At 37.1% G+C, this 26744-nt stretch overlaps 2 protein-coding genes across 2 annotated transcripts in view; one reads left to right on the forward strand and one right to left on the reverse strand.

The window, feature by feature from the left end:
• LOC141440543 (uncharacterized) overlaps nt 1–26744 on the forward strand; it is a 124470-nt gene that overhangs the window by 32202 nt on the left and 65524 nt on the right. The gene's annotated exons all lie outside the window — the stretch shown is intronic.
• LOC141440542 (lysozyme) lies at nt 124–25705 on the reverse strand. Its single transcript, XM_074105084.1, has 4 exons — nt 25564–25705; nt 19336–19424; nt 2516–2579; nt 124–1515 (listed from the first exon to the last, which is right to left on the reverse strand). Exons 1-4 carry the CDS (start codon nt 25703–25705, stop codon nt 1382–1384), a joined length of 429 nt encoding a protein of 142 aa, XP_073961185.1. The 3' UTR covers nt 124–1381.

Below are 26744 nucleotides of genomic sequence, written 5' to 3' on the forward strand. Positions count from 1 at the left end.
CCAAAATAATTCATAAAGGTACCTTTATTTAACGAAAGTCAGTAACATGTCGGATTATTACAGCAATCACGACCGAACGAAAATTGAAATCGTTTTTAACAGGAGTTAATTAAAAGAGTGCAGTGTACTGAAAACTTTAATGAATATTACTTAAAAATTATTACATTTTATTGATGAAGTGGTTGATTATTAGTGAAAAATTAATTTACTCATTCTTAACGTAATACCTATGCTAGAATAATGCAATCTTACTTAGTTATAGTAAAAAATATTAGTCCTAAAAATAGGACACTTATTTAAATTTCTCTAATTACTAAAAGACTTTTAAATTGGCAGTGACATGTTAAATTTGAGCTTATTCTAAGTTAACATACTTAATTAGAGATTATCAAGGTTGACATAGCTGAAGTAAAATGGTTAAAACGTCTCTACATTTAGTTAACACTGTCCGAGTAAATTGTGCAGTGGTAACTATGATAAAACTTTTGGCTTTTGGATATACCGTAAACTGCTTTAACTTTGCCCTCTGGCCCCAACATTGCCTGAGTTGATTTAGAGTCGATAACTTAGCACTCTTATAGGTTTTAAACTTTTATCTACACGGAAATTATTTTTACGGGGGGACAAAAGTTTTAAAACCTAAAGGGTGCTAAGTTATCGACTCTTAATCGAATCAGGCAATGTTGGGGCCAGAGGGCAAAGTTGAAGCAGTTTACGGTATGTGTTTCAACATTTGTCAATGAGTTTGTTTCTTTATTTTGGTACAATAAAGGATTTACATACATGGAAGTAAAAAAAGGTTACATTCACAAAAATAAATGTTTCTGTAACGACAATTATTAATATGTTGTTTGGGCAGTAGGTAAGTATGATTCATTTTAGACCACATCAAAGGTCAAAATTCAAACCAACCCATTAACCTGAACTATTTCGGAACAATTTAAAGACACCTTAGCCAAGTAGCATGTCAATGGCAACTTCGATGGTCTCTTAAGACGAGGCACAGGTTAAAAAAAACATAAAACTACACTTACTACTCTATATAATAAAATATTTTACTACAGTTAGATTTTTGTGGAAAAAAAATGTTTATTAATAATTGTAGTTCTGGAATAGAGTTAGCAAAATAAGGAGCCCAAATGTATCGAGAGAACTTTCACTAATTTTCCTACCTCAATTAAATAGGATAATTGATTGAGTTGAATAATAACGCAGCTACCACCTACAATTTTATTCACTAACCCAACCTTGCTTACAATAGCGAAAAGAAAATTGGTCAAAAATCGAATGCCTCGTCCAAATTTGACAATATCATCATAAATACTTTAAACGTAACCCAAAACTGACGACGCAAGGTCCTCATGCAGAATGATCTGGGATATTAGCAGCGGGAGAGGTCGGGCAGGCTCTTTTCCTTGCAGTAAGCGTAGGACGTGGGCCACGCCTTGAAGCCGACGCGGTCGTATATACGCTTGGCGCACCTCACGTCATCAGCCAAATCCTCGTTCAGGAGATCTAGAACAAGTTCAAAATAAAAAATCAAAACGTTTGTTCTGTAAGTAGGTCACTTTTTTATACTACCAGCGCTTTCGGAAATAACATCATTGGCAAGAAACATGCTCCGCAAGAAACTTGGCGGGAAGTCATTTTTTCAAAACAAAATAATTATGGGTGGGTTTTTTTAATACTGCTAAGTATTTTTTTGTACTTACAGCTATTTGGTGTACAATTCTTTATACAATTAGAAATGGTTTCGTAACGTCCAACGTTGGTACTAAATTTAGGACATGTTTAAGTAAATGGCAAAAAAGTAGAATTTGAAAGGAAATTTCCAAGAAATGTTGATATTCATGTTTAGGCGTATGACCTAAATTTAGTACCCACGCATGTGTCGATTGAGATGATTTTCTTATAAATTTGTGAAATCTCATAAACAGCCATCGACATCTATGTACCTTACGGCACTAGACTGGCTGTTTGGAACAAAATGCGCGGCGCATAAATCATCGATATTACTTTGACACAACCGCTGTCACGGACGTCAACAGACTATAGTGAACAGTTCACAACACCGCGCTGTGAACTGCTTTTGTGCGCCGTTTTGATATAAGAAACATGCAGTCTAGTACATAGATGTTAATGTAAACAGCCAAGCCTAAAAAGAGACTTAATAAAAACAGTAAATTTGGCTAAAACATGGTCTTTTGTGGGATTCCATATATGCTTTATTTACCTATCCTCACACCACCGAGCTGTTTCCACTGGAGATGCCTGAAGCGAGCATAGGTAGATAAAGCGTTTCTGTTGGTTCATGACATACACCTTCCTCGCAACAGATCCTCGCACATTACTGGTGGAAACGCTGCCTTAAACTCTATCTACGTATAATCGCTCTCTTTTCTTTTGAGCACTCGTGTACATACATAATCACTTTCTCTAACCAGCGTTAATCGGCCTTGTTAGTAACGCAGTCGCAAATTACAATCAACCTGTACTTAATTGGACAAATTAGTACCTTCGCACTTCATACTGCAGTGGCCTCCTTTACGACCCTTCTTGCACCAATCCTTGTTGTTGATCTGCGAAAAGATTATCAGAATTATTAGCCCTTTGTTACATTATTAAAAGCAGATTAAAAAAAAGTTTACGGATAAAAACATAGTTCTTGTGACAAAGTTACTTGTCTGTTACAAGACAATACTCAAGTAGTTAAAACTTCCTCTCACAAAGAGAAACGGGCGGGAGTCCTCAGGGCTAAGTAATTGCTCCTATGATATTCATAACTAACAAAATAAATGCCGCTAATATTTTGGACAAGTTAACTAACGTGTATTTTTTCTCTGTGTATCTGTTTTCTGTATCGCTTACTATTTCTGGTGTACATTAAAGAGTATTTGTATTGTATTATGTTCTAATTCAAAGCGACGCCTTTATCTACCAAATATTATTTCAATATTATTGCAAAAGTTTATAAAATTTTAATCGTTGTCAAGATTTTAAGTACGTAAGTCCTGACTTTGAAAATTATGAAAATAAAATTTAAAGTTCTTATAGCCAAATATGTGGTTTTGCATGTCAAAAAACAATAATGCCAATAGTCGTGTCTGTCAACTTGAAAGTTCAACTTTAGCGACATATTCATTTGATAGGAACAATTGAATTGTACTTTATGAAGAACGCGTAGACCAACGAGGTTAATTAAAGTTATTTAGTGACTAGCCGTTACCCGCGACTCCGTGCGCGCAAAACTCGTTTATCGATTTCCCGCGAGAACAATAAAATTTTCTGGGATAAAAACTACCTATGTCCTTCTCCAGGACTCAAACTATCTGTATACCGAATTTCATCTAAATCGGTTCAGGTAGTTTAGACGTGATGAAGTAACAAACAAACAAACCATCAAAAACAAACAGACTTACAAACTTTACCATTTATAATATTACTCCTAGTGGGATTGCAATAATAAAAAAAAAGTAATTATAGGTGTTCTCGGGCTTTTTGGCGTAATTATTGACTGTTTTATCAAGCAACGAATTAACTTGTATGAACTCTCTTATAAAAAAATCACATTATTTGGCCCTCAACACATCACTCTTGGCTGGGTCCTCAATATAGCGAGAACACTAACTCTTCATTTAGCATAGCGAATAGGGCCCCAGGGCACCGTAAGGAACAACATTACTGCAATTACTTTGGATTGAGCTCCCTACTAAATTAAATGTTTTTGTTGTGTCAATCCATCGCGTTTTAGTTTAATCGCTTTTAATTGGGTCCGAAGTGCACTGAAGTGGGTTGGGAGAAATCATTAGGTACATGCAAACTTTAATAGACTGTGTTTCAGAATGTACAAAAAGAAAGTGTTCGTTCGTAACTGGTTTCGTATAAGAATAAAATAGTTTTCATTCGCAACCGGTTTCAAACAAGACAGAAAAAGTTTTGTTTTGCAACTGCTTACGAAACTCCGGTTACTAACGCGGCCGGACGGCCAAAAACTAACTGTCACTGACGTTCAATTAGAAATAGCCGTGCAAAACTTTATGATAAGTCCAGCCAAGCAAGTGTAGTTTCAAGATTATACCGATATCCCGTGGGAATATTGGGGTAAAAGTAGCCTATGAGTTATTCCAGACGTCAAGCTATATATTATTAATTTCCCCTCCGGCCTCGTACGTAACCGGAGTTTCGTAACCAGTTGCGGAAGAAAACTTTTTCGGTCTTTTTCGAAACAGGTTGCTAAAGAAAATTATTTTGTTCTCATACGAACGAACACTTTTTGTTCTTGCACGAAACTAGGATCAGGGTTCGACTTCTGGTTTTTACTGAAGCTTATTTTCGCAGTAGTGTTTTTCTCAATCAGAATCGACACAGACACAGTGTTGACGGAGCTCCGCTTGCGCGGAGCTCCTACTTTTGGGTAATTTTAGCCCTTCGGGTCGATGTGAACTTAACATAACCTAAACCTACCTATGTTTCTGTGTCGATTAAAATTGGGAAATTGAAATTTGTGAATGAGTTTCAAAAGAAGATTCTATGTTCTGTATGGGTAACCAGTTTAGAAAACAGAATTATTTTTCTTCATTCGAAACCAGGTTTCCGAAACTCTTTATTGTACAAAATAAGTAAATAATCACATATATTGACTTAAGTTCCTATGTCACCTGGATAATAAGGTGTATATAGTCTTTGCTGACTTTTTTAACGGTCGAGAGGTTTCGTACAAAGAAGAAAAGTGTTCGATCGTAACTGGTTACGAATAAGTAGAAATTAGTTTTTGATCGCAACTGGTTTCGTACAAGGCAAAAATAGTTTTCGATCGCAACTGGTTACTGGCCGAAGGGTAAATTTCATCCAAATCCATTAAGACGTTTTAGCGCGAAGGAGTAATAAACAGACACAGACACATTCACGAACTTTCGAATTTATAATAGGATCAAGTTAAAGCAGCATTAATGTTCGATCTAGTGAATGGTCATGCAAAGTTTAAATTAAAATTGCCATCGGAATGAAAATAAGCCGTTTTGTTAAATGTCCCTCAAATATGAGCGAATTAATTAAAAACCTGTTTGCACACAAAATACAAAACCCAGTGTTGTTGAAATTTGCATTTTCACGGACGTTGTGCAGAGGGCTGGTGAGGGAATTTAGAATAATGTTTTTTTTTATTAACTTTTTTTAAGGTAATCGGATCTGTGCTTCAAAGTTCGTAAATTCATAGCTAATGGCATAGAGTTTTGAAATTAAAGAGGTTAGTATATGCATCACACATTGAGCTCTCAGTACCTATAAGCACAGAATAACTAATAGTACTATAAGCAAAAGATTCATAGGCCATTTGTAGGACTCAAACTGTCTGAATAAAATTCCTTTATGATATTCCTTTGTGTTTTTGTGTTGAGATATTTAATTACACTTGAAAACAAATCTGCTGCTAAACAAAATGTAATTTATAGATATTTTCTGTATTATACTCGTAGTGTTATCTTTTGCAAAGTTAAAAATAATCATAACAATCATTTATTGTGTATGGAATTCAGGTTACAGTTAAGTACAGATTAGTTGTACAAATATAGTTTCACCAAACATTACCTCTTCAGGTGTAGGTACAGATAACAATGATGGCATGGTATTTTATTTATGTATAATGATTGAGTGTAATTTTAAATTTCCATCATGAGTGGATCGGTAATTTTGATGTTCATTATTGATTGATTGATTACAGTAAGAACGATTTTCATTTTCATAAAGTTTCACGTCAATCTGATATGTGTAAGTGGGTTAAATTCGAGCTGCAAGACCTTAACAAACATACAAAAAAACACTGCAAGTTAAAATAAAGGCTAGAGCGATGGCAGAATGAACTGGACTACGTCTTGAAAGACTGGCCCTTGTATGTAATGGATAGAGAGCAGTGGAAGTATCGGGGGGAGGTCTTTGCTCAGCAGTGGGATAGAAAAGGCTAATAATTAATAATAATTAAAAAAAAGTTTGTAAAAATGTCAGTATAATCCACATCCATGCGGGCCGCCTCTTATACTGCCACCATTACTACGCCGCGTTTAATGAGCGACTATCGTTTTTTGCTGACAGTGCCTCGGTTTGTAATGAAATCAATGCGTCACATGCTGCTGCGATTTTCGTACATTTTGCAATGGGACTTTTGGAATTATTGCCTTGCCCGAGTAGTAGACTAGTGGTTTGACCTATAGCCTCTAAAGTAGAGAAGATTCATAAGCTCAAGTATTGTGCTTGCTCCTCTAGAATTTTCCAGAAATTTACCACGAGCCTAACAGTGAAAGACAATATCGCGAAGAAACTTCGTGTATTCGAAGTTTTGAATCCGCACTGGGCTCTCGTGGCAACTACAATCCAAGCTTCTCTTTCTGAAAGGAGGCCTGTGTTTAGTAGTAGGACGTATATAAGCCGAGATGATCACGTGCGGGAGGGGCTACATAGGTCTTTTCAGATAACTGCCACTTTGTACTATCACTGTTGCACTTTATACTCATATACACGATAAAGTATTACAAAAATTGAATATGAAAACTTTTAGCTCAATTCTCATCCATCTTCTACTATTTTTAGAGTCCCTAGTAAGCAAATTATTCTCAATTTTCACAAACGCCAATAGTTAGAGGATTAAACCTGATTTTGAAACCTGAATATCGATTGATACGGCCGCGTATAGCTGGATTATTTTAGCTAAATCTGCGATAATTTCTGTTTAAATTGAGTGGTTAATTGTGCTTGTCGATCATTAGACATGCACACTGTGGATAAACATGGATAACAGGCAATATTGGATACAATTTAGAATGAATGAAAATACGTTAGTTCACTTATTTGATGTTATATTTAAAGCACTTCAAACAGTACAGTTTAGAGATTCGGGAAGTAATAATAAAAGTTTAAAACTGATTTTACAAGCAATTTAAATCCATATGTGTGATCCCTAAATACGAGTAGATAACTACGCGTGTCAGAATTTTTTGAGATTATACGACTAGATATCATTTTAAAAGCTTCAACACAAAATAAGGCGGCGTTCGCCAAGTCCAATATTCAGATTCGCCGTAATTTTATCAATGGCGCCGATCTCGAGCGCTACAGATTTCTGTCGCATTATACCGTCAGTGAAATTTAAGTGACATTGTATCCGCGTCCCGCTTGTCGACGGTGTGAGCTCGTCGTTTCCGTAATCTAATACAACGTTACAGCGTTGGCAACAACGTTGGGCAAAGACAGAAAATAATACAATGCTATTTTAATTGCCAGATTTGTCCAAAAAAACAAACATTGTAAGTCCTAAAAAACTGACCAAATCGAAGTCTCGGATTGTACAACGCATAAATGTCTACTCGTAACTGACTCAATAGCTGGCGGTCTACTACAGTTTGTTTCTTACGATTTTTTTTGCCAAGCACAGTGAAACTTTGGAATTAGCTTCAAGCGCCAGTATTTCCGGACCTTACAACTTGGGGATCTTCAAAAAAACAAGCCTACTACTCTATTTTCAAAGTGCCGGCAAGGCTTGCTTCTTTACGCCCTATCATATAAAAAAGCGCACATATAATGTGCATGAACGCATGCACTTTAGCATTAACACACAACCATGCCGTTCATATTAGCCAGTACATTCCTTCCTTCATTATGTTGATTCTAAGAATTACTTCCAAAGCCCATACCTTGGAAATTAATCTCAAATAGATCACCAATGCGTCGGTATTGGATGCTTTGTGGGCGCTGCGATTTGCATTGTCACCTGAGGACCGTAACGAGAACCGCCACGGCTTCAGACCCATCCGTCGGTCTCGAGTGGCTAAGGAAGGGAAGTTATCGACGCTACGTCGATTAAAAGATGAGACTCAAAAAAAGTTAGTGTAGTTTTACCGTTTCATATTTGTAGACAATGTACGACCGCCTTGACTGATCCACTAGCAAATATTAAACCCTACAGTGATCATGCACGAAAAAACTAACTTTTTATCACATAAAAGATGTTTATGTTAATACCCTAATGGTATAGAGATTATTGCACCACTGAATAGAGTCCAGCATCTCAACGGAGAATAGAAGCATAACAAAACTGATAATTTTCTTTCGGGCAGTCAGAGTAAAAACAAAAGCATTTCTTAATCGTAATCAGTATCTTCGTGCAATAACGCATTAACAATATTGGAAAATACATCTTCATAGCTAATCGACCCGTTAAATTTCAAACGATAAGTTTATTATAAGTCCGTAATACTTAGTAGCATATCATCAATAAACAGAACATAAAAGTCCTAGATTTGAAGTGTCTCTTAAACGAAAACTTTGTACATATTCCTACGCGTCTGTTCTGCAAAGCCCAGTGCAGCGATGCAAGATATCGATATTTGCAATGTCGATATAGACTAAGCCGTTATTTGCATTGTCGCTTAAACAGAGACTGTCGCAGGATCAATTTGGACCTATCTGTACTTTAAAAGCTAGTGATGTTCTAATTTCATTAAATTATCGATATCAAAATAAATGGTTATCTTGATAAGTAAACTGCAAAATAGCGCAATGTATAAAATAATCTGATAATGTTTATTGGAATATTATTTTCATTAAATCCTAAAAATATTATACATTACAAAGTTTAAATGTTTAGAAATAGATATTCAGTTCATCATGCAAAAACCGCTTAACAGATTTTGGCGAAAATTGGTACACGGAATACTTTTTAAATATTCCGGAAAATGTTAAACTACGCGATGAAAACGTAAATAAACTAGCTGTTGCCCGGGCCTTTGCTAAGAATTCGTTTTCATGAAGATACAATACATTTGGATCGGGAACTATAAAATTTTCGAAGGATAAAAACAAATCTATGTTCTTTTCTGAATCTCAAAGTATCTCCATACCAAATAACTGTTGCCGCGATTTGGTCTGCGGTTTTGTCTTCACTCGTATCGCGCACCCGCAGGAACTTAAGTATTTTGCCCTTTTATGTTTTTTAATGATTTCTGTACCAAATTTCAGCATAATCGGTTGAGTAGGTACTTTAGAAGTCAGGAGACTTTAGAAGAAAACATAACAACACTACACAACAATAGAGAGCTCTGCTACCCATGCGCATAACAGGTGCCTTAGCCGATTACGACACCTTCAGGAAGAGATAAGTCTATCCTATTTTAAAATCGGACAGGCACGGCGAGAGAAGAGGTTATAATCTATTGTCAAACATAACTAAGAACCACCGCAAGAAAACTAATTTGAATTAATATTACTATTAATATTTCTTAATTCACGTTACAATACTTTCACGTTAAAAAACGCAACGAAATCGGTCCCTGCGTTTGTGAGCTACGACGTCACAGTTAGGATGAAGCCGACGAGCGTAATTTTTTGAGCTGTGAGTCGCGTACTTTCGGTCGCGTAATTTCTGCTGCATTCGGTTTTATACAAAATGCCACACGGCGACCCAAAATGAGTTGTACACAAATAGGACTTTTGTATGAAGCCAAAATAACGCGACCGAAAATACGCGACTTAACATTACGCTCGTCTGGCTTCACCTATAGACAGACACATATTGGCGTATTTTTTGCGACGGTAGTTAAAAAGGTATTTCATCGATACAACCCCATCCCTCCAAGCTTGAGCAAATCGAAGCCCCGATTGAAATCAACCGTGGCTCAGTAAATAACGTCTTGGAGCTAATACTTTCCTCCATAGCTAATCTCTTCGTCTGATGAACTGCACTGTTTAAGTGCGGTGTTGACACGCTATAATGACGCCGCGTGTTTCAGCATCAGAGGATTAATACGAGAATTTAGAGATGAGGATTTGACAGAGGAGATTGGTTACATTTGCGGGACGAAACATCCATCCTAAGCATCGATCCTATTAGATAGATAGATAGATAAAACGTTTATTTGTTACTGCAAACACACACAATCAAAATTACATAAATAAGAAAAAAAAGAACAGTCCTAACTTAAAAGTAAACAATTTTCAATTGTTTGTGTGCGCTGCAGTAGTGCAAAAGGGTCATGGCTCAGTGGTCAACATTGCTCATAGGAGCAAAACACTGATATTCTGCCACAACCCAGAGGGCCAAGAACAAATATTATCACCTTATTAAAAAACAAATATAAATGTACAATACAAAACGAAACAAACAGTGCCAAGCAAAATGAATACATTTTCATTTTTTATTACTATTATAAATGTGAAAGTATTTAACTCTGTCTGCTGTTCCGATCTAACTGCAGTTCAGATTTAGATAAAATTTAGTATGGAGATAGTATCACGCCCTGAGCAGCGCGTGGGATAGTTTTATCCTGGAAAATTTAAAAGCTCCCGCGGGTTAGCGATACAATACAATACAGTACAATACAGTTTATTAAATCAGAAGTTATTTTGCGGCGGTTCTCATATGAATTAACTGAAACAATTACTTCGCAAAAGTCACAGGAGGGTCGCGTTCATTTATACAGTGAAGACCAAATATACAGTTCAGTTTCGCATTTATAATATTAGTAAAGCCTTGGTATGGAGAAAGAGTGAGTTGCCAATAAAAAACAAAACTTGTAGAAAAAACAAGTCTCGCAACTCAGTGTACTCAGTTCTCCTACCGTAAAAAGTTGTGAGATTCATGTAATACCAAGTCGGTTAATTTGTTCAGTCCCTAGTTAAGGGTCCTTCTGTCTTAAGTTATTTATTACGTAATTAACGTAATAAAAAAGAAAGCTGTAATTTTGCACGGATGTATATGTAAAATATGCCGACAAAATGGTACAATATTTTTTTCAGGGTACCTCCCATGGACGTAATTAAGTGGGGGTGGTTTTTTTTCTCATCCAACCCTATAGTGTGGGGTATCGTTGGATAGGTCTTTTAAAACCATTAGGGGTTTGCTAAGACGATTTTTCGATCCAGTGATTTGTTTGCGAAATATTAGTATCGTATAGTAACATAGTAGTAGGTAGGTATCGTATAGTACAAGTAAGTGTAAATAATGTTTAAATATAAAACCTAGAAGTGATGCCTTCGCGTCAGGTTTTTTATATTCCTGGTTAGCATTTAGATACCTAGTGCGTTGGATGGCGGTCTGTTTCAGATCCAATAGCGCTTGTTCACTTCTATACGCCGGCCATATCGGTACGGTATCAAAGAGATACTGAAACCCGAGTTCCTGTTGGTGCTTTCTGATTTGTACCAAAGAAAACCATTGTATGTTTTTAATTTCATGTTCACTTTATGATATCCGCAGGATTGGATATTATAATGTAAATAGTAATATTGTAAATCAGTTTTATTCGTTTAGTTGTCTACTTTTTATTTCACCCTTTTTTTTAAAACTTAGTGACTTAATGAAATAAATTCCGAATCAGGTTTTCACGTGACAGGCTTAGCCTTGTGTGGAACCAACGGAAACCCTATTTGTAATTTGTTTTTGCTTTTACTAACCCACTTTTTTATTTAAAAATATACCTTGTTGAGTTTCTTGTCAGATTCAACTCAACAGATGTTTTTTCGAGCCGATGGAAGATTTTTTGATCAAAATATTTTAAGATTGTGTTTTTTTGGAATCTTTTGTATTTTTTATTTCAATTCCAAATTTTTACTTTTACGGTCATCCCGTAAACCCGAAATTGAAAATACAAACTGAAACATAGATGCACAGAAAAAACAGAAAAATAAGACCATCACTGGGAATCGAACCCCGGTCCTCGGTAATCCGTACCGCGTGCTATACCGCTACACCACTGATGGTCAACGGTACCGACACGAATTTCCCTATGCACCTAATATCTCAGCTTGTGTTTCTTACTTAGTCACTTAAGCAGCGACGCTCGGTACGGATTACCGAGGACCTGGGTTCGATTCCCAGTGATGGTCTTATTTTTCTGTTTTTTCTGTGCATCTATGTTTCAGTTTGTATTTTCAAAAATATTTTGACACTGACTAAAGCCGTATCTGTATGTAAATTGAATAATGACGCGTATCTAATAAATCATCGATTTACACGTTAGAAACCTCATTCATTTTACAGCCGAAAATACAATCTCACCAAAACTAGCACTGCAAATCTCCTATTTATCAAGCTCGTCCTATCACCGTATTTCCTCACTCCCATTCATGCACAGAACACCATTTACCAGAGCTAAGGCGACGAAACCATTGGGTCAGTGCCCTGACCCATTTCCATCTAAATTAACGCGGGTAAATCTGCAGTAATACGCCCCATCCGTAGTGGCAATTGGGATCGGACCCCCGACCAATTTGTGCACAACACCAATTGACGATTGTGCAAAGGTAAACAACCTTAGGCGTTCCATTGCAACGGAAGGAGGTAATCTATCGAGGTGTTGCTCAACAACGGTTTGGGAAGTCTTTTAGTTGTTTGACTTCCTTAAGTTCCTTTATCATCATCCCAGCCTATGTACGTCCCACTGCTGGGCACAGGCCTCCTCTCAGAACAAGAGGGCTTGGGCCATAGTTCCCGTACGTTCCAAGTTCCTTACTGACAATAAAAAAAGCTTATCTCACGCTGTTGTCCAGCGGTGGTGTAGCGGTATAGCACACGGCACGGAATGCCGAGGACCTGGTTTCGATTCCCACCGCTGGTCTTATTTTTCTGGTTTTACTGTGCATCTATATTTCAGTTTGTATTTTCGATATAGGTTTTACGGGATGACCGTAAAAGTAACAAACAATTTGGAATTGAAATAGAAAATACAAAAAGATTCCAAAAAACCAATCTTGTACAAGCTTTGCCAATTGGTATCAAGTGTCCCATGATATTTATAATATTTAAATAAAAACTATTAATTTCGTTGTTTTTGTAAATCAACGCAAGCGATCTAATATTTTAGGAGAGTTTACTGGGATCCCGATGGTCCAGTTGTTAAGACACTTAATTAGCTCGTATAGTCAAGAGATGGGGGTTTGAATCCCGTCTGGCACATCCGAAACACTCTAAATATCTTTTTAAAAATTAATAGATTTCGTTGTACCAATAGAAGTAAATAATGAACAGAAGTGGGACTTACTCGTATTTATTTATGTGGCCCATCCGGATTATTGCAAGCTGTAATTACAGAGCAGAGTTCTCATTAACATCACAAATGGCCGTTCATTCCCTGCACATGCAAACTGAACCGGGAATTAAGAACACATATTACACGAATGAGTAATATGACTAATAGTTAAAGATTAGAAATAGAGCCAAGTTCGGCAATAACATTTCAATATTGTAATGCTTTAAATTTTCGTGATTCTCATTCATAACTATTGTATTGTATTGTAAAACTATTTATTGTACATAAAACACATGAAATAACAGAACACAGGATAATAAGATGTACAAAGGCGAACTTATCCCTTATCCCTTTAACTATACCACAAACAGGACTTATCACGCTAACAAACGAGTAATAATTACTTCGACTTACGGGCCTTAATTTGCAGTGCCCGTGGTCACGAGTAGACATAATTATCATCAAATATTGTATTAATAATATAATTTCAATATTGTTAATTGAAAATGGATCATGGTATTTAGTATTAATTATATTTTACTGAATGTATAACAGACGTTTGAGATTATAAAAGTATTTTAAAACAAAATCTATACCAATATCGTATAAGTTATACCAGAATGTATAAGTTATCTAGTTAACCTAAAAGGTTTTTGCTATTATTACAGTGCAGTAGCAGGACACATAGTAGCAAGTAGGTGTTTCAGAAGCATAAGAAACACAAGACTTATTTATAGTACCTACACGTGGTATTTATTAAAAAACCGGCCAAGAGTGTATAAGACACACCCAAAATAGGGTTCCGTAGCCATTACGAAAAAATTAAGTAATATTTTTCCAAGGATTTCGTTTTTTATACGGAATCTTCCATAGTTTAGGTATATTTTATACCTTAGGCTACTATTTTGCTCTTAAACTACTAATAATTCTCAAGCAAACTTAACCGTTATAGTTTTCTTTGAAAGTTTCATAATACCTACTACAATCCTGAATTTTTACAAATTTTTCCACCCACCGGTTTAGATTTCACTGTGGACGCTCGATTTTAGTGAAAATTTGCACTTTAAAGTTAAATATTTCGCAAACAAATCACTGAATCGAAAAATTACTATAGCAAACCCCTGATGATTTTAAAAGACCTATCCAACGATACCCCACACTATAGGGTTGGATGAGAAAAAAAAAACACCCTCACTTTACGTCCATTTTGTCGGCATAGTTTACATATATATTCGTGCAAAAATACAGCTTTCTAGCATTGATAGTCACTGAGCAAAGCCGCAGACGGACGGACAGACAGACAGACATGGCGAAACTATAAGGGTTTTGTTTTTGCCATTTTGGCTCCGGAACCCCTTAAAAATGGTGCAAACGTAACCGATGCTACAGATTAAATCTTAAAAAAAACAATTTCAATAAAAAAAATATTTATTTTTTATTTTATTTACAGATCTGTAGCAGTCATATTTTAAGTCAGTTAGTTCAATTGCTAATTGTAATAAATAAATCTATATCATAACGAGATTGCTGGAAATAGATGAAATTTTACTTATAAGATTTGAAGATAAGTTATAATTATTTTAAACTCAAAGCACATAATAAAAGTAAAACTAAAGCTGAGCACACGCAAACTCTAAATATAAATGTATAAAAAATACAAGTTTGGTACTTAATATTTTAAGAGGTACCATCAGCCAAATATGTGGTCTACCACCCTAAAGTTGATAATCGTTTGTATGTCACAAAACAATAATGCCAATAGACGTATCTGTCAACTTGAAAGTTCGACTTTAGCGACATATCATTTGATAGGAACTTATTTGAAAATTGATAGATCACTTATTTAGCTGATGGTACCATGTTCCGTAGCAAGAGATGGTGGGAGGCAACGACCAAGTTAGCGAATGATTTGGGCACGTATCTGAATATCGAAAATTGAAATATCGAATCTAACCTAACCTAACCTACTTTCGATATTTTGGCCGTCGACTTTTAGACATTAGATAAATATATTAATTTTCGATATTCAGATACGTGCCCAATGATTTTTTTACCAGAACTTAAATAACCGAACTTGGCGTAGCACCGCCGTGGCTCTGCGATGAGCGATGGCGTCACGCCGGCCGACTGACGCCGTGATTAGAGTGCTAAATCACGCTAATATATGGAACAATATACTTGCTATTTGCTATCAGTGTTTTAGGAAAATACGAATGGATGGTACGCGTATTTACTATATTGTTTACAACCACATTGTAAAGCAAATATCTTTCTACTTGTAACTGGCGTTGTTCGTATGTAGTTAGTAACATGTCTACAAATCTTGTTTGTTGAAATTCACCCACTTCTTGTGTATGGATTGACTTGAAAATTGGTAAGGATGTACCTACCTAACATATAATCAACTTAAAAAGCATGAAGTGTGAAACCACCGACATTGTCATTTCATAGTTTAATATCTCAAAAACGGCTAAACAGATTTTTATTCAATATAGCAAAAAATCACCGCAAGAAAACTAGCTTTCACGTGAAAAAATCGCATTGAAATCGGTCCATCCGTTTGAGAGCTACGATACTACAAACAGACAGACAGACGTTGGTGACAAACTAACATAAATATAACACCCATCTTTTTTGCATAGGAAATTAAAATATGTCATTTTGATGACAAGTAAAATGAAAAAAAAAAGAAGTATCTGCAGTTAGCAAAAAGAGATTGTTTTTTTTTTGAAACATTATTATGAGTAAGTATGTAAAGATGAATGATATGAATGCTGGTGAGCATGTTCAGATTAACAATAGTAAGAAAATAAAAATATCATGATTGATTACAGATAAAAATCTAGTATTCATTAATAAAACGTCTTACTTTTTGTTCCAGGTATGAATGATATCGTCTGGAAATGCTTTTGAAAACTGCTATCTTCGAGATTATCCAACAAAGGGCGACGGTAATAGACAAATACTCATTTCAAAACGTAGCAAAATGACGTATAAAAGAACGGCTCACCGCTGCTCAAAATAAGGACACGGTGCGGAATCGCAGTAACATGCTGTAAACGTCAGAGCTTTAGCGTATGCTCTACACGCAAATTCGTATTTTGAGACATGCGATAAAATAGTGACGCTTACGGCACGTCACTCTGATTCCGTACCGCCTCCGTATTTTGAGTAGCGGTGTGGCCGCTCCTTAACTGAGAAAACTTTACGTTGCGATCACACGCAGCGTCGGGATGAAATTTTCGAACCAGGGCAAAACTGAATTTGGGTGCCCTTTGACGCCCATTTAGATGTATCGCCAGGGGCAAGCGCTTCAGCTTGACCCTTCTGCAAACGCCCAAGCTCTCTCATTCTGGTACAAATGTAGGTCCAGATGATTTACACTAATTTATTTTGACAGGCATCACACAATTAGATATTTTTAGTCCAATTTCCAGATAAATTAAACATAAAATTAAATTACTATGAATCTCACATAATATTAACAAAGCTACAATTAAAACAAAAGCGGTAAAAGTAGGTACCCATCACAAAAATTCAGAAGAAGCGATGCTGATTTTTACAAGTTCATTAATTTTGACCGTGAAAAGTTTGCAAACAAGTACGCGATCTGAATACGGCTGTTAATAACACTGTGCATTTATATTGAAAAGTTAACCTTCTTAATAAATGTTAATTGATTTGGGTTACTTATTTCTATTATCTATTTACAAAAGAAATTACTCGCTAATCCACACGTGGCCCATTAATGATTTATAGCCGCATTCGAATGAAACGGGCCAAGGTTCCCCTTTATTATCTTAATAATCCGAACCTATGGAACAAGGATATCGTGTTAACGTGTTCCTGAAGAAATAATGAATTCCCACGGGACTCGGAGCCGACGTACGAGTATATAGGCATGGTATTAATATGGATACGTCATTAATTTTGTGCGTAATTTTAGAGTTCTTTTAAACTAGTGGCTTTGAGCTGTAGATTTCGTTGATTTTGGGAATTAAACCCCCTTGATCATAGGTAAAAATTATGTTTGTTGATGTTTAAAAAAAAAGAAACAAAAAGGTGAAATGCGGAGCCGGTCACCCATCCAACTACTGACATCATCCGACGTTGCTTAACTTGAGTTTTTATTTTATGCTTTCAATTGCGAGGGCTCCGCCATATTGAAAAAAATCCAAACACTAAATAATCAAAAAAAAGTGAAATTATCGAACCTTCGGACAAAATTTCACGAAAATCTGTTGAGAAATGCAACATGTAGAGAACAAGTGCCAGGTGTGCTAATAGCGTAATAAGTTTAAAGAATATTAGATTTTTTTGAGCAAACGTACTGCTAATAAAAACAAAATACCTAATTCGTATACAATTTCGAAATAAATATTTAATACTGACGTGAAGCCGTGGTGGCCGAGTGGTTTGACCTATGGCCTCTCAAGCAGAAAATCGTGGGTTCAAACCCCGGCTCGCACCTCTGAGTTTTTCGAAATTCATGTGCGGAAATTCATTGCATTTGGGATTTACCATGAGCTTTACGGTGAAGGAAAACATCGTGAGGAAACATGCACAAACCTGCGAAGCAATTCAATGGTGTGTGTGAAGTTCCCGATCCGCACTGGGCCCGCGTGGGAACTACTGCCCAAGCCCTCTCATTCTGAGAGGAGGCCTGTGACCTGCAGTGGGACGTATATAGGCTGGGATGATGGTTTAATACTATCTTATATCATTCCACGTTTGGCCATAAATCATTAATGGGCAGCAGAGTGTATTCGTATCGGCGATGACGATTGCAGACACGAGAATAAGTCCAATTTACCAATGACGTGCTTTGAGAAATGATTCCTGTGTCTAAAAAAACTTCGCTGAATACTTTATAACAGACATCAAAAAAGTCTACTTAAATCGACTACAGGTTTTTTAAATGGTAATTTCGAATGCCAATTTCGATAAATATTCGATAGGATATACCTTTCAATTGGTTCCATTCAAATTTTACACATCAGTCGGCTACTGTTTCACTTTTATAAAAAAAAAACCTGGATTATTTCGTGTCAGAAGGCATTAATAAGATTGAACTCCCGCGAACTAAACACTCAAAAAACGGCAACACATTAGCATAGTAACAACGGATTAGGGAGCTCACTGATTGGGTCCCACACGGGGCAATCAATGCGTGTGGAATGCTAAATCACTGCCCCAGTTACCAGGTTAAAATGTCACGGCATAACAACACCTACACCCGCAATATTTCACCAGAAACTTGTTTTTGAATGAAGGCATCAATGAATTCACGGATTAATAACCACATTCATGCTGCTTACAATTTAACTTCCTTACTTATTTATTTTAATTGCTTGTGATGCCTGTCTCCACTCTTTATATCGTTCATGTAGTGCGCGTATCATTTCCTTTTATCTTTATTATTTTTCCACAATTTATGTATTTACGTCATCCACTCTGTTTTGTCTCCATATCCGTGTTCCAAAGGTCAGTTGGTTCTGGCAGAATATCAGCGCTGCGGTGCTTTATGCTGAGTCAGCACCTTACTTTTCACGACGTTTGGCTATGGGTGCCAAATACCAATGATACAGTACTTGTACTGTGTGGTACTTGTTTGTATGTGTGTGTGTGCATGTGTTGCGAAAAAAAATAAGATTTTTATCTATGATTGGTTTTTTGGAGTCTTTTTGTATTTTTTATTTCAACTCCAAATTTGTTACTTTTACGGGTATCCCATGAAACCATATCGAAAATATAAACTGAGACATGCAGCACGGAATGCTGAGGACCTGGGTTCCATTCTCAGTGCTGGTCTCTTTTTCTGGTTTTTCTGTGCGTCCATGTCTCAGTTTGTATTTTCGATAAGATTTTATCTATCTATCTATTCTGAGTAGACTAGTTTCGGTAGAAGCGATGCTGATTAAGTTCATTAGAGAGGCATCTGCATCCGTATACTTGGTTCTTGGTTTCGGTACAAGGAAGAGTGTTGCTTAAGCCCAGTTTAGGGCTGCAAGAAAAATCGTGCAAGTTGAATTACATTCATCATCTTCAACATGTCCACAGACGTCCACTGCTGGATATAGGCCTCCCCCAAGGCTCTCCACTCAGACCGGTCTTGTGCTTTCCGCATTCACCGCGATCCCGCCATCTTAACTAGGTCGTTGCTCCATCTTGTTGGAGGCCTACCGACAGCTCGTCTCCCGTCCGCGGACGCCATGCATTACATTGCGAGCCCGTAAAGCGTACGAGTTTGAAGCGATCAATTGAGCGCCGGAATGTAATGCGACTTGCACGATTTTTCCTGTGCTTTAGCAGAACCACTTACTTGAAAGAGTCCATAGCTAGTGTACGCGTTGTTGTGGTTTGTGACCTTTTCGGTGGTGCGGCCGCTTGCGTGCTCGATCACACAAACCCCTGCACAAAAATACGTAACTTAGTTAGTTTTTTTTAAATATGGCCAGGTTTTAATTAAAGATTCTCTGCTTGAAAGGTCATAAGTTACATCGCTAGGCCGCCACGGCTTTTCTTTATTTTATCTTGTCTATTTTACTTGTTTGTTATTATTACGGTGCCAATACCTGTGTGTGTATTGTGTAACGGCGATACCTACAAGTTCTGTTTTAAATTAGGCATGAAAGGCCCTTCTCATATCGTTCTTCTATTCCGTGGTGGGAGCTCTTCTTGCCCTATCAAAATACCACGCGTCCAACGAGCACCATGAAAAATGAAAACAAAAGCCATCCACTTGTTTAGTCAAATTAAATTCCCTGACTTCCGAATACTTAATTCAAATAATAACATTAAGGCTGCAAACCGAATGAATCGCCAGCGACCTCAATAGGCAGTCACGCGAAACTTCACCCCGGGATCTTATTCTCCCTATTTGCATAAAAAGGGGACATCATTCAGATGACAAAACATTTCGGGATCCCTTTCATTTAAGTTTAAAATTGTTAACTGAGAGTCGAGTTAATTGATACAGTACAAGGCGCGGCCGTGCTCTAATCCCGAATTATTCAAATTAATGCGGTCGTCTTAAATCAAAAGAGGACATTTGGCGCTATTATCATTATTGATTGTGAGTTTCCGCCGAGCCTGGCGATACAAAGCGAAGTTGTCACAATTGAGGTAGGCTGTACAGTCAAGCGCATTAATAAGTTTACAGTGGGTCGTTAATTTAACAGTTTGATGGCTTACCCCCTGTTTACCGACCATTGATTAAATTTATTTTAAAGATAAATGTGATGACATTTATCCATCAGTTAAAATTAATCAATGGGTGGTGAAACAGCCCCTTAGTCTTTTGTGGAAAGCACATTCTAGTAAAAAAAAATTAGATATATGTATAACATATATAGTTTAAAAAGATACCCCTAAGAACAATCCAAAAAAGTTGAGAAATGGATAGTCACTTAGTTTTTGTACACATAAAAAATAACGCCATAAGCCTAACCATAAATGAATATTGCTATTAATTCTAATCCGTGGCTCCAGTGTTAGCCTAGTGCTTTGCTCTAATATAGATAATTGTGGGTTCAAGTCCACACTCATCATTAGTTTATTGGAATTTACGATCCTAATTACAATTAAAAAATTACCACGGGCTTTACCATGAAGGAAAAAATTGCGAGGTAACCTGTACACACTTGCAAAGCGCTTCAATAGCCTGTGTGTGAAGTTCCCACTCCGCATTAGGCCCGGGTGAGAACTATAACCTAAGCCTTTTCATTCTGAGAGGAGTTTCGTTCTCAAAAGGATTAGTCTGGCCCCAGTCCCACGCCACGCCATATTTTGTATACATTTCAAGGGACAAAGGCAATGGACAAATAAAAAGTTTACGCAGACACTGTTCTGCGTTATTGTTGTTTTTCTTTGAAGTTAGTCTAGGTTGGTGTATTGTGCTTAGTGATAAATTTAGTAAGGTATTAGTTCATATCATGACTGTTTCTCCTAAGTTGGATTACGCAAGTAAAATGGTTCCAATTCAATTCAATTCAATTTATTTAATTCAGATAAAAATCCACATTGGGTGAGTAACAATGTCCTATGAGCTAGTGTTAGTATGGTACACATAAGATGGAAGACCAGCGTCGACTGCAAGGCCGACATCATGCTGACTTGGGACCATTTCGAGATAATTTTCTCATTGTCATTGTTTCCATTTGTCTACGAATGTTTTTAAATACGAGATGAAGAGATGATTGGTTCAAAAGACATTGTAAAAGGAGGAACCATGTCTAAAAATCATTTAACGTTTCAAATTTCAGCCAAATCTACATAAGTTAGTCAGTTAACGTTACAGTAACCTCTGAGGTGGAGCTCGGCACTCTGACACCTTGCGAACTAGTGCTACGAACAAAGGCTTAGTACTTAACTGGTGTAACGCGCTGAACTACATTAAGTTTAAAGCAAGGCAACAATATTCTGGTTAAGTAAGTAGTGAAGGGAAGAGGATGTGTTGTTAAAAGTTTGTATTGTGTTTGAATGATAGAGGATGCTTAATTTAATCAGGCGTTCTGTTGCGGAGGGTTATATTAATGGTCTATAAACAATTAAACAATTCTTCGCTAATCCGCTACCTAAGTTACGCGAAGTTTCAAATACGCAAAAACCATGAAAAACTAAAATTTCAACGCAAGACTGACACAGCTTTAAAACTTTTAAATTTGTCAAGATTTACTGACAAACCTACAAAAATGTCGACTAGGTAATTTTTTTTTTGTTTCAAATCCAGATGTTTACAAGGTGTCTCTGATCACTCACAAAACTAAGCTTCTTTTGTTTTGTAACATTTTCAACAGCTTTTTAGGTTATTTTATTGATCATCAAAGTTTAATCGTTAAATCCGTGTACATCGGACATGGCGGTGTTATCGCTGTCTCTTGGTACGGGGCCTTGAAATTTTTTTGACCTTTATTTGACATCTCTAAGATAAACATTTATCAATATGCCGTCAATTTAGTATTGCATCTCATACATTGAAAATTACATTTAATTTGTATGAAAAAATAAATAAATTAACAATGCTCATATTTAAAAAAGTAGCAGAACAAAAGTAGCTCAGTTATGTGAGTAAAATCGAACCCTAGATTTAAAGCCCCCGAGTCAGAGACTCCCTGTATATTATAACATTTAATTTTAAAATTATCTGATATTTAATTTGAATGACTGTTCAAGTACAATCAGAGATTGTTCTAAAAATATTCTTTTCATATTTTTTTAACCCAAAATATCTGAGTATCATTCATGTGTTCGTCATTCCTAATTTAAATACATACTTCATATAATTGTACAAAATTATATGTAAATAGTTTAGGTGCTTTGTATTGACTCAGTGTTCAGGCTCAACCAAGTTATATAATACACCCGCAGTAAACTTGCTCCGCCCGAGCTATGTCAACACAGGTTAGCTACTACCATCCAACTAGCACAGCGGAGGTAACTCGGGGAAGTATCTCAATACATAGTCAGTAACCTAATTTGTAGGGAAATAGAGACAAAGCGGTTGAATGGAATTTCATTATTCACTAACATTTACCCGCGGCTTTCCTCACGTGAACCAATTAGAATTAGATCCATCAGCCAGTACGTGGTTAAAAGACTCCTTAGTGGGCGAGTTTTGGGGTAGTTTTCATCTTTTCGATTGCTTATGTTTTTTGTGGGGTGCTGAATCGGAATCTGAGGTTTCAATGACGGAACATTAAAAAAAAGGTTTAAAAGTACTTATCTAATTTTATAGAAAGGCTACAAGTTTCTGGCTTATAAGCAAAAAAATAGTTATGAAAAAAAAATAGGATTTTTTCAATATTTCGTCTTAAAAATTCCTTACACCAAAACTTTCCGGGTACCTATTACTAGTTGAATCAGAATTTCGGAATTTTACGAAATTCTCTTAGAAATTAAAAAAAATTACATCATGGTCTTCATTTTCTTTGTATGATAAATATCCGTGCATGTTTAAACTTAGCGGTTAAGATTTTCCAATATTGTAAAATCCGGAAAGTTTTGGTGTAGTTTGATATTTTTGTTTTTTTTTATGTTTTCTGGGTTACTGAATCAGATTTTGAGGTATAATCTTTTACGTTTTGTATGTAAAAAAATTACATAGACGTCGTCGGAATATTACGGATGAACCCGTGGGTATGTTATGTAGATAATTGTGTATATTTTAATTGCAGTGCCAAATCTAATGGTTTACGCGGGCGAAACCGCGGCTAAAGGCTAGTTATTTATAAACAAAACACAGTGTAATTGAGATCCATCAAACATGCATTAAGCGTTTCTCATATATCTTGCATTAATAGGAAGCCTCAGACAGTGTCTCTGAGGCTTTGCTGGGAAATGTGCATCGCGCTGCAATGCACAAGCCAATTTACACGCCGCGCACAGTGCAAACTAATTGACTTTCCATGGCGTGACAGTTTGACGGATATGGTGATACTTAGTGTATCAATTTATTCAATCAGGCGTTACTTTGCGGTGGTCCTTATTAATGAACGGCGACCTTAAGTAACTGTTTATATAGTTCACTTAGGGGCTGTTTCACCACCAATTGATTAATTTTAACTGACGGATAAATGTGATGCCGTCTCTTTCTATTTTGTTCGAATAGCCGGAGACGTTACCACATTTATCCGTCGTTGAAATTAACGATGGGTATAAGGGCCAAAGTGTTTTTTTTCAATTTTGAGTTTTGTGCGTTATAGGTATCTATAAACTATGTATATTTAGATAGTGGATTAAAAAAATCACTATTATTGAATTATTTTTCGAGTTTTCATTGACGTAAAATGGCCGAACTAGATGCAATTTTAACGTAAAAGGGCCAAATGTACGTTTGATACTTTTACGCGGTAAATCCCGGGGCGGTTTTTTTTTAATCTGTGGCATAACTGCCATTTAGGTCCTTGTACGTCAAGCGGAACGCCGCTACCCCGATACTACATCGTAATGTGATTGTATTTACTTTTTTTAATTTCTCCAAGTATCTTGGGTAACGTATTTTTTATCAATTTATTTAAAGTTGAACGCGTATATGAGCCAAAGTACCACATAGACTATTAGTCTTTTTTGAACACAAGTTTATTTCCCGGAAATTCACGTATATGGGCGTATGCACCATAACTTTTAATGAAAAAATGTGTGCCAAATTTTAGAAGTCTCGGATACACCATCTCTGAGTTACGACAGTTTTTGACTTTGAAAGCCCGTCCTGTAAAGTAAGGATTTTACACTTAAACCCTTATACGTAGGGCCATCGTAATCAATGGGTGGTGAAACAGCCCCTTACTGTCTTTTTTTTAGTTCAGCAAAACTATACAATGTGTGGGGAATTTGAAACCGGTTGAAATTTTCACGCTTGTAGTTTCAAAAATTGACCCTATGGGCAGTAAAATGTTTATAAAAGAGTTTCGGCTGTCCTACGTTAGTAGTATTAGTAAAATTCTTAATTGTGCGAAAAAGAAATTCAGATGGTTACATTAAAAAATTGTACAAAGTACAAAGGCGGACTTATCCCTAAAGGGATTTCTGCTAGTCAATATTTGAGCAGTAGAGAGGAACAATCAAAGCCATGTTTTAGAAATGGTACTTCAAGTTGGAATGAACAAAGAAGAGCAACTCTGAGTCTTTTCATAAGGCATATAGTGAGGCACCTTATCATCAGTGAGGACCACGTCTCGGATCCATATGTCATCGCTAGCAATACACACAGGTTGAAGACTTTAAGTTAAGTTTCTGAAAAGACGTTGCGGAGTTTCTGAAAACACGTTGCGGAATTTACGAAAAGACATTGCGGAGTTTCCGAAAAGACGTTACGGACTTTCAGAAAAGACGTTACGGAGTTTCATCGTATTCAATACGGACACGTCCCGGAACATGTTAACGTCGCCAGTCGTGAGGGGCATTAGCGTACGCTAATCAAGAGTCACCTCCCATAGCGACGCGTGCTAACATTATAATCAGCCGCCATTGTTTTCTAACTTCAGCCAGTAATTAATCGCGGGCTGAACAATGTAATCTAGGCTAATCTGGGAAACGGGGAATTCGCGAACATATTACTAGTTTGACGCGAGAATTTAAAACTTTTTACTGGCAAGCAAATTTTGTGATACGAAACATTAACTAAGTACATGCGTCAATTGTAGAAAAAGTTGCACTGCGACAATTTTTACTCCCACCTACACCCACCTGACAAATGTAATCTATTTCACATTTTTCGTCAGCTCTAAAATCAGATGTGTTTTTATGTAAGCACACGTCCTGGCTGGGCTCAGGCCTCTGTTTGAATGAGAGGGTTTGAAGTGTAGTTCCCATGCGGGCCCAGTATGAATCGTGAACTTCACACACACCATTGCTTCAGTCAACTTGCTTTTGCTGCCGATTACTGTGCTGCTCCACAATTACTGTTCGTAGATCACAACTTTAGTCTTAGGGCCATTGCACACCGCGTTTTTTAAACGCGCCATTGCATCGCCGCGTTTGGCCACTGGTATGGCAAATGAAATTATGTTAAGTGAAGTGATTTGCTCTTAATAGTCCTAAGGTCACTCACAGTGCGCTATCAGGCTGCGGGGGAAGTTGTACCGGAGTAGTTCCCGGGACAGTTGGCAGCGCGTGAAGGTGCGCGCGTGGCCCTGCGAGCTCTGCACCAGCGTCGCTGGCAGGAGGAGCAGCAGGATGATTGGACGGGGCATCTGCAGTAACAATAATCAAATCAAAATAGTGACTATTAGTTTTTGTTAAAAATAAACATTTTGTGGTTATAACCACCGGTGAAGGCCGCTTAGACAGTCGCGTGCTGATCATCCGTGTTTAAAACCATCTAGATAACTCGTGGATGCAGCCAATCGTGTGGATGCCGCTTAGACAGTCCCCGTGTGTATAGCCAACCGTGTGAAGACCGCTGAGACAGTCTCTGTAGGCATAGCTACCCGTGTGAAGCCCGGTTAGACAGTCTCGTGGCTATAGCCACCAGTGTGAAGACCGCTAGACAGTCTCTGTAGGCTAGCCACCAGTGTGAAGACCGCTTAGATAGTCTCTGTAGGCTAGCCACCGTGTGAGACCGCTTAGACAGTCCCTGTGGCTATAGCCACAGGTGTGAAAACCGTTAGAGTCCCTGTGGCTATAGCCACAGGTGTGAAAACCGCTTAGATAGTATCTGTGGCATAGCTACCCGAGCGAAGCCCGGTTAGACAGTCCCCGTGGCTATAGCCCACCAGTGCGAAGCCCGCTTAGACAGTCCCGAGGGCATAGCCACCCGTTGTGCTGAATAGAGACAGCGTGTGTAACCTATATTAGCCCTCTTAGATCAACGTATAGTTGGTGGCCACCTGCGTGAAGCCCCGTTTAGAGCCTGTACGGACGGACTGCATTCCATTGCAACACGACACACACTGCACTCTGACTGCAATTGTAATGTAGGGCCCCGGCAGTTGGCAGTTACGTTGCAGCTGGAATGCAGTCTGTCTACCTGGCTTACTCTAGGTCAAAAATAATCCCTGCCGCCAACGACACACAAACAAAAGCACATTACGGGTGCATTGCAATGTGACGTTTGTTTGTTTTTTTATACTGGTTTATACTTCTGTATTGTACAAACCTGTGTGTATACCTATTGTTAGTGTATAGTATAAGAGAACATTGATCTAATGTAATTTCCTGTGTAAACACTGTTGGTATATCATAAAAATAAATAAATAATAAGATAAAAAGAAAAGTTTATAGAAAAAAATA

Source organism: Choristoneura fumiferana, chromosome 22, assembly GCF_025370935.1.
Source record: "Choristoneura fumiferana chromosome 22, NRCan_CFum_1, whole genome shotgun sequence".
Classification (NCBI taxonomy): domain Eukaryota; kingdom Metazoa; phylum Arthropoda; class Insecta; order Lepidoptera; family Tortricidae; genus Choristoneura; species Choristoneura fumiferana.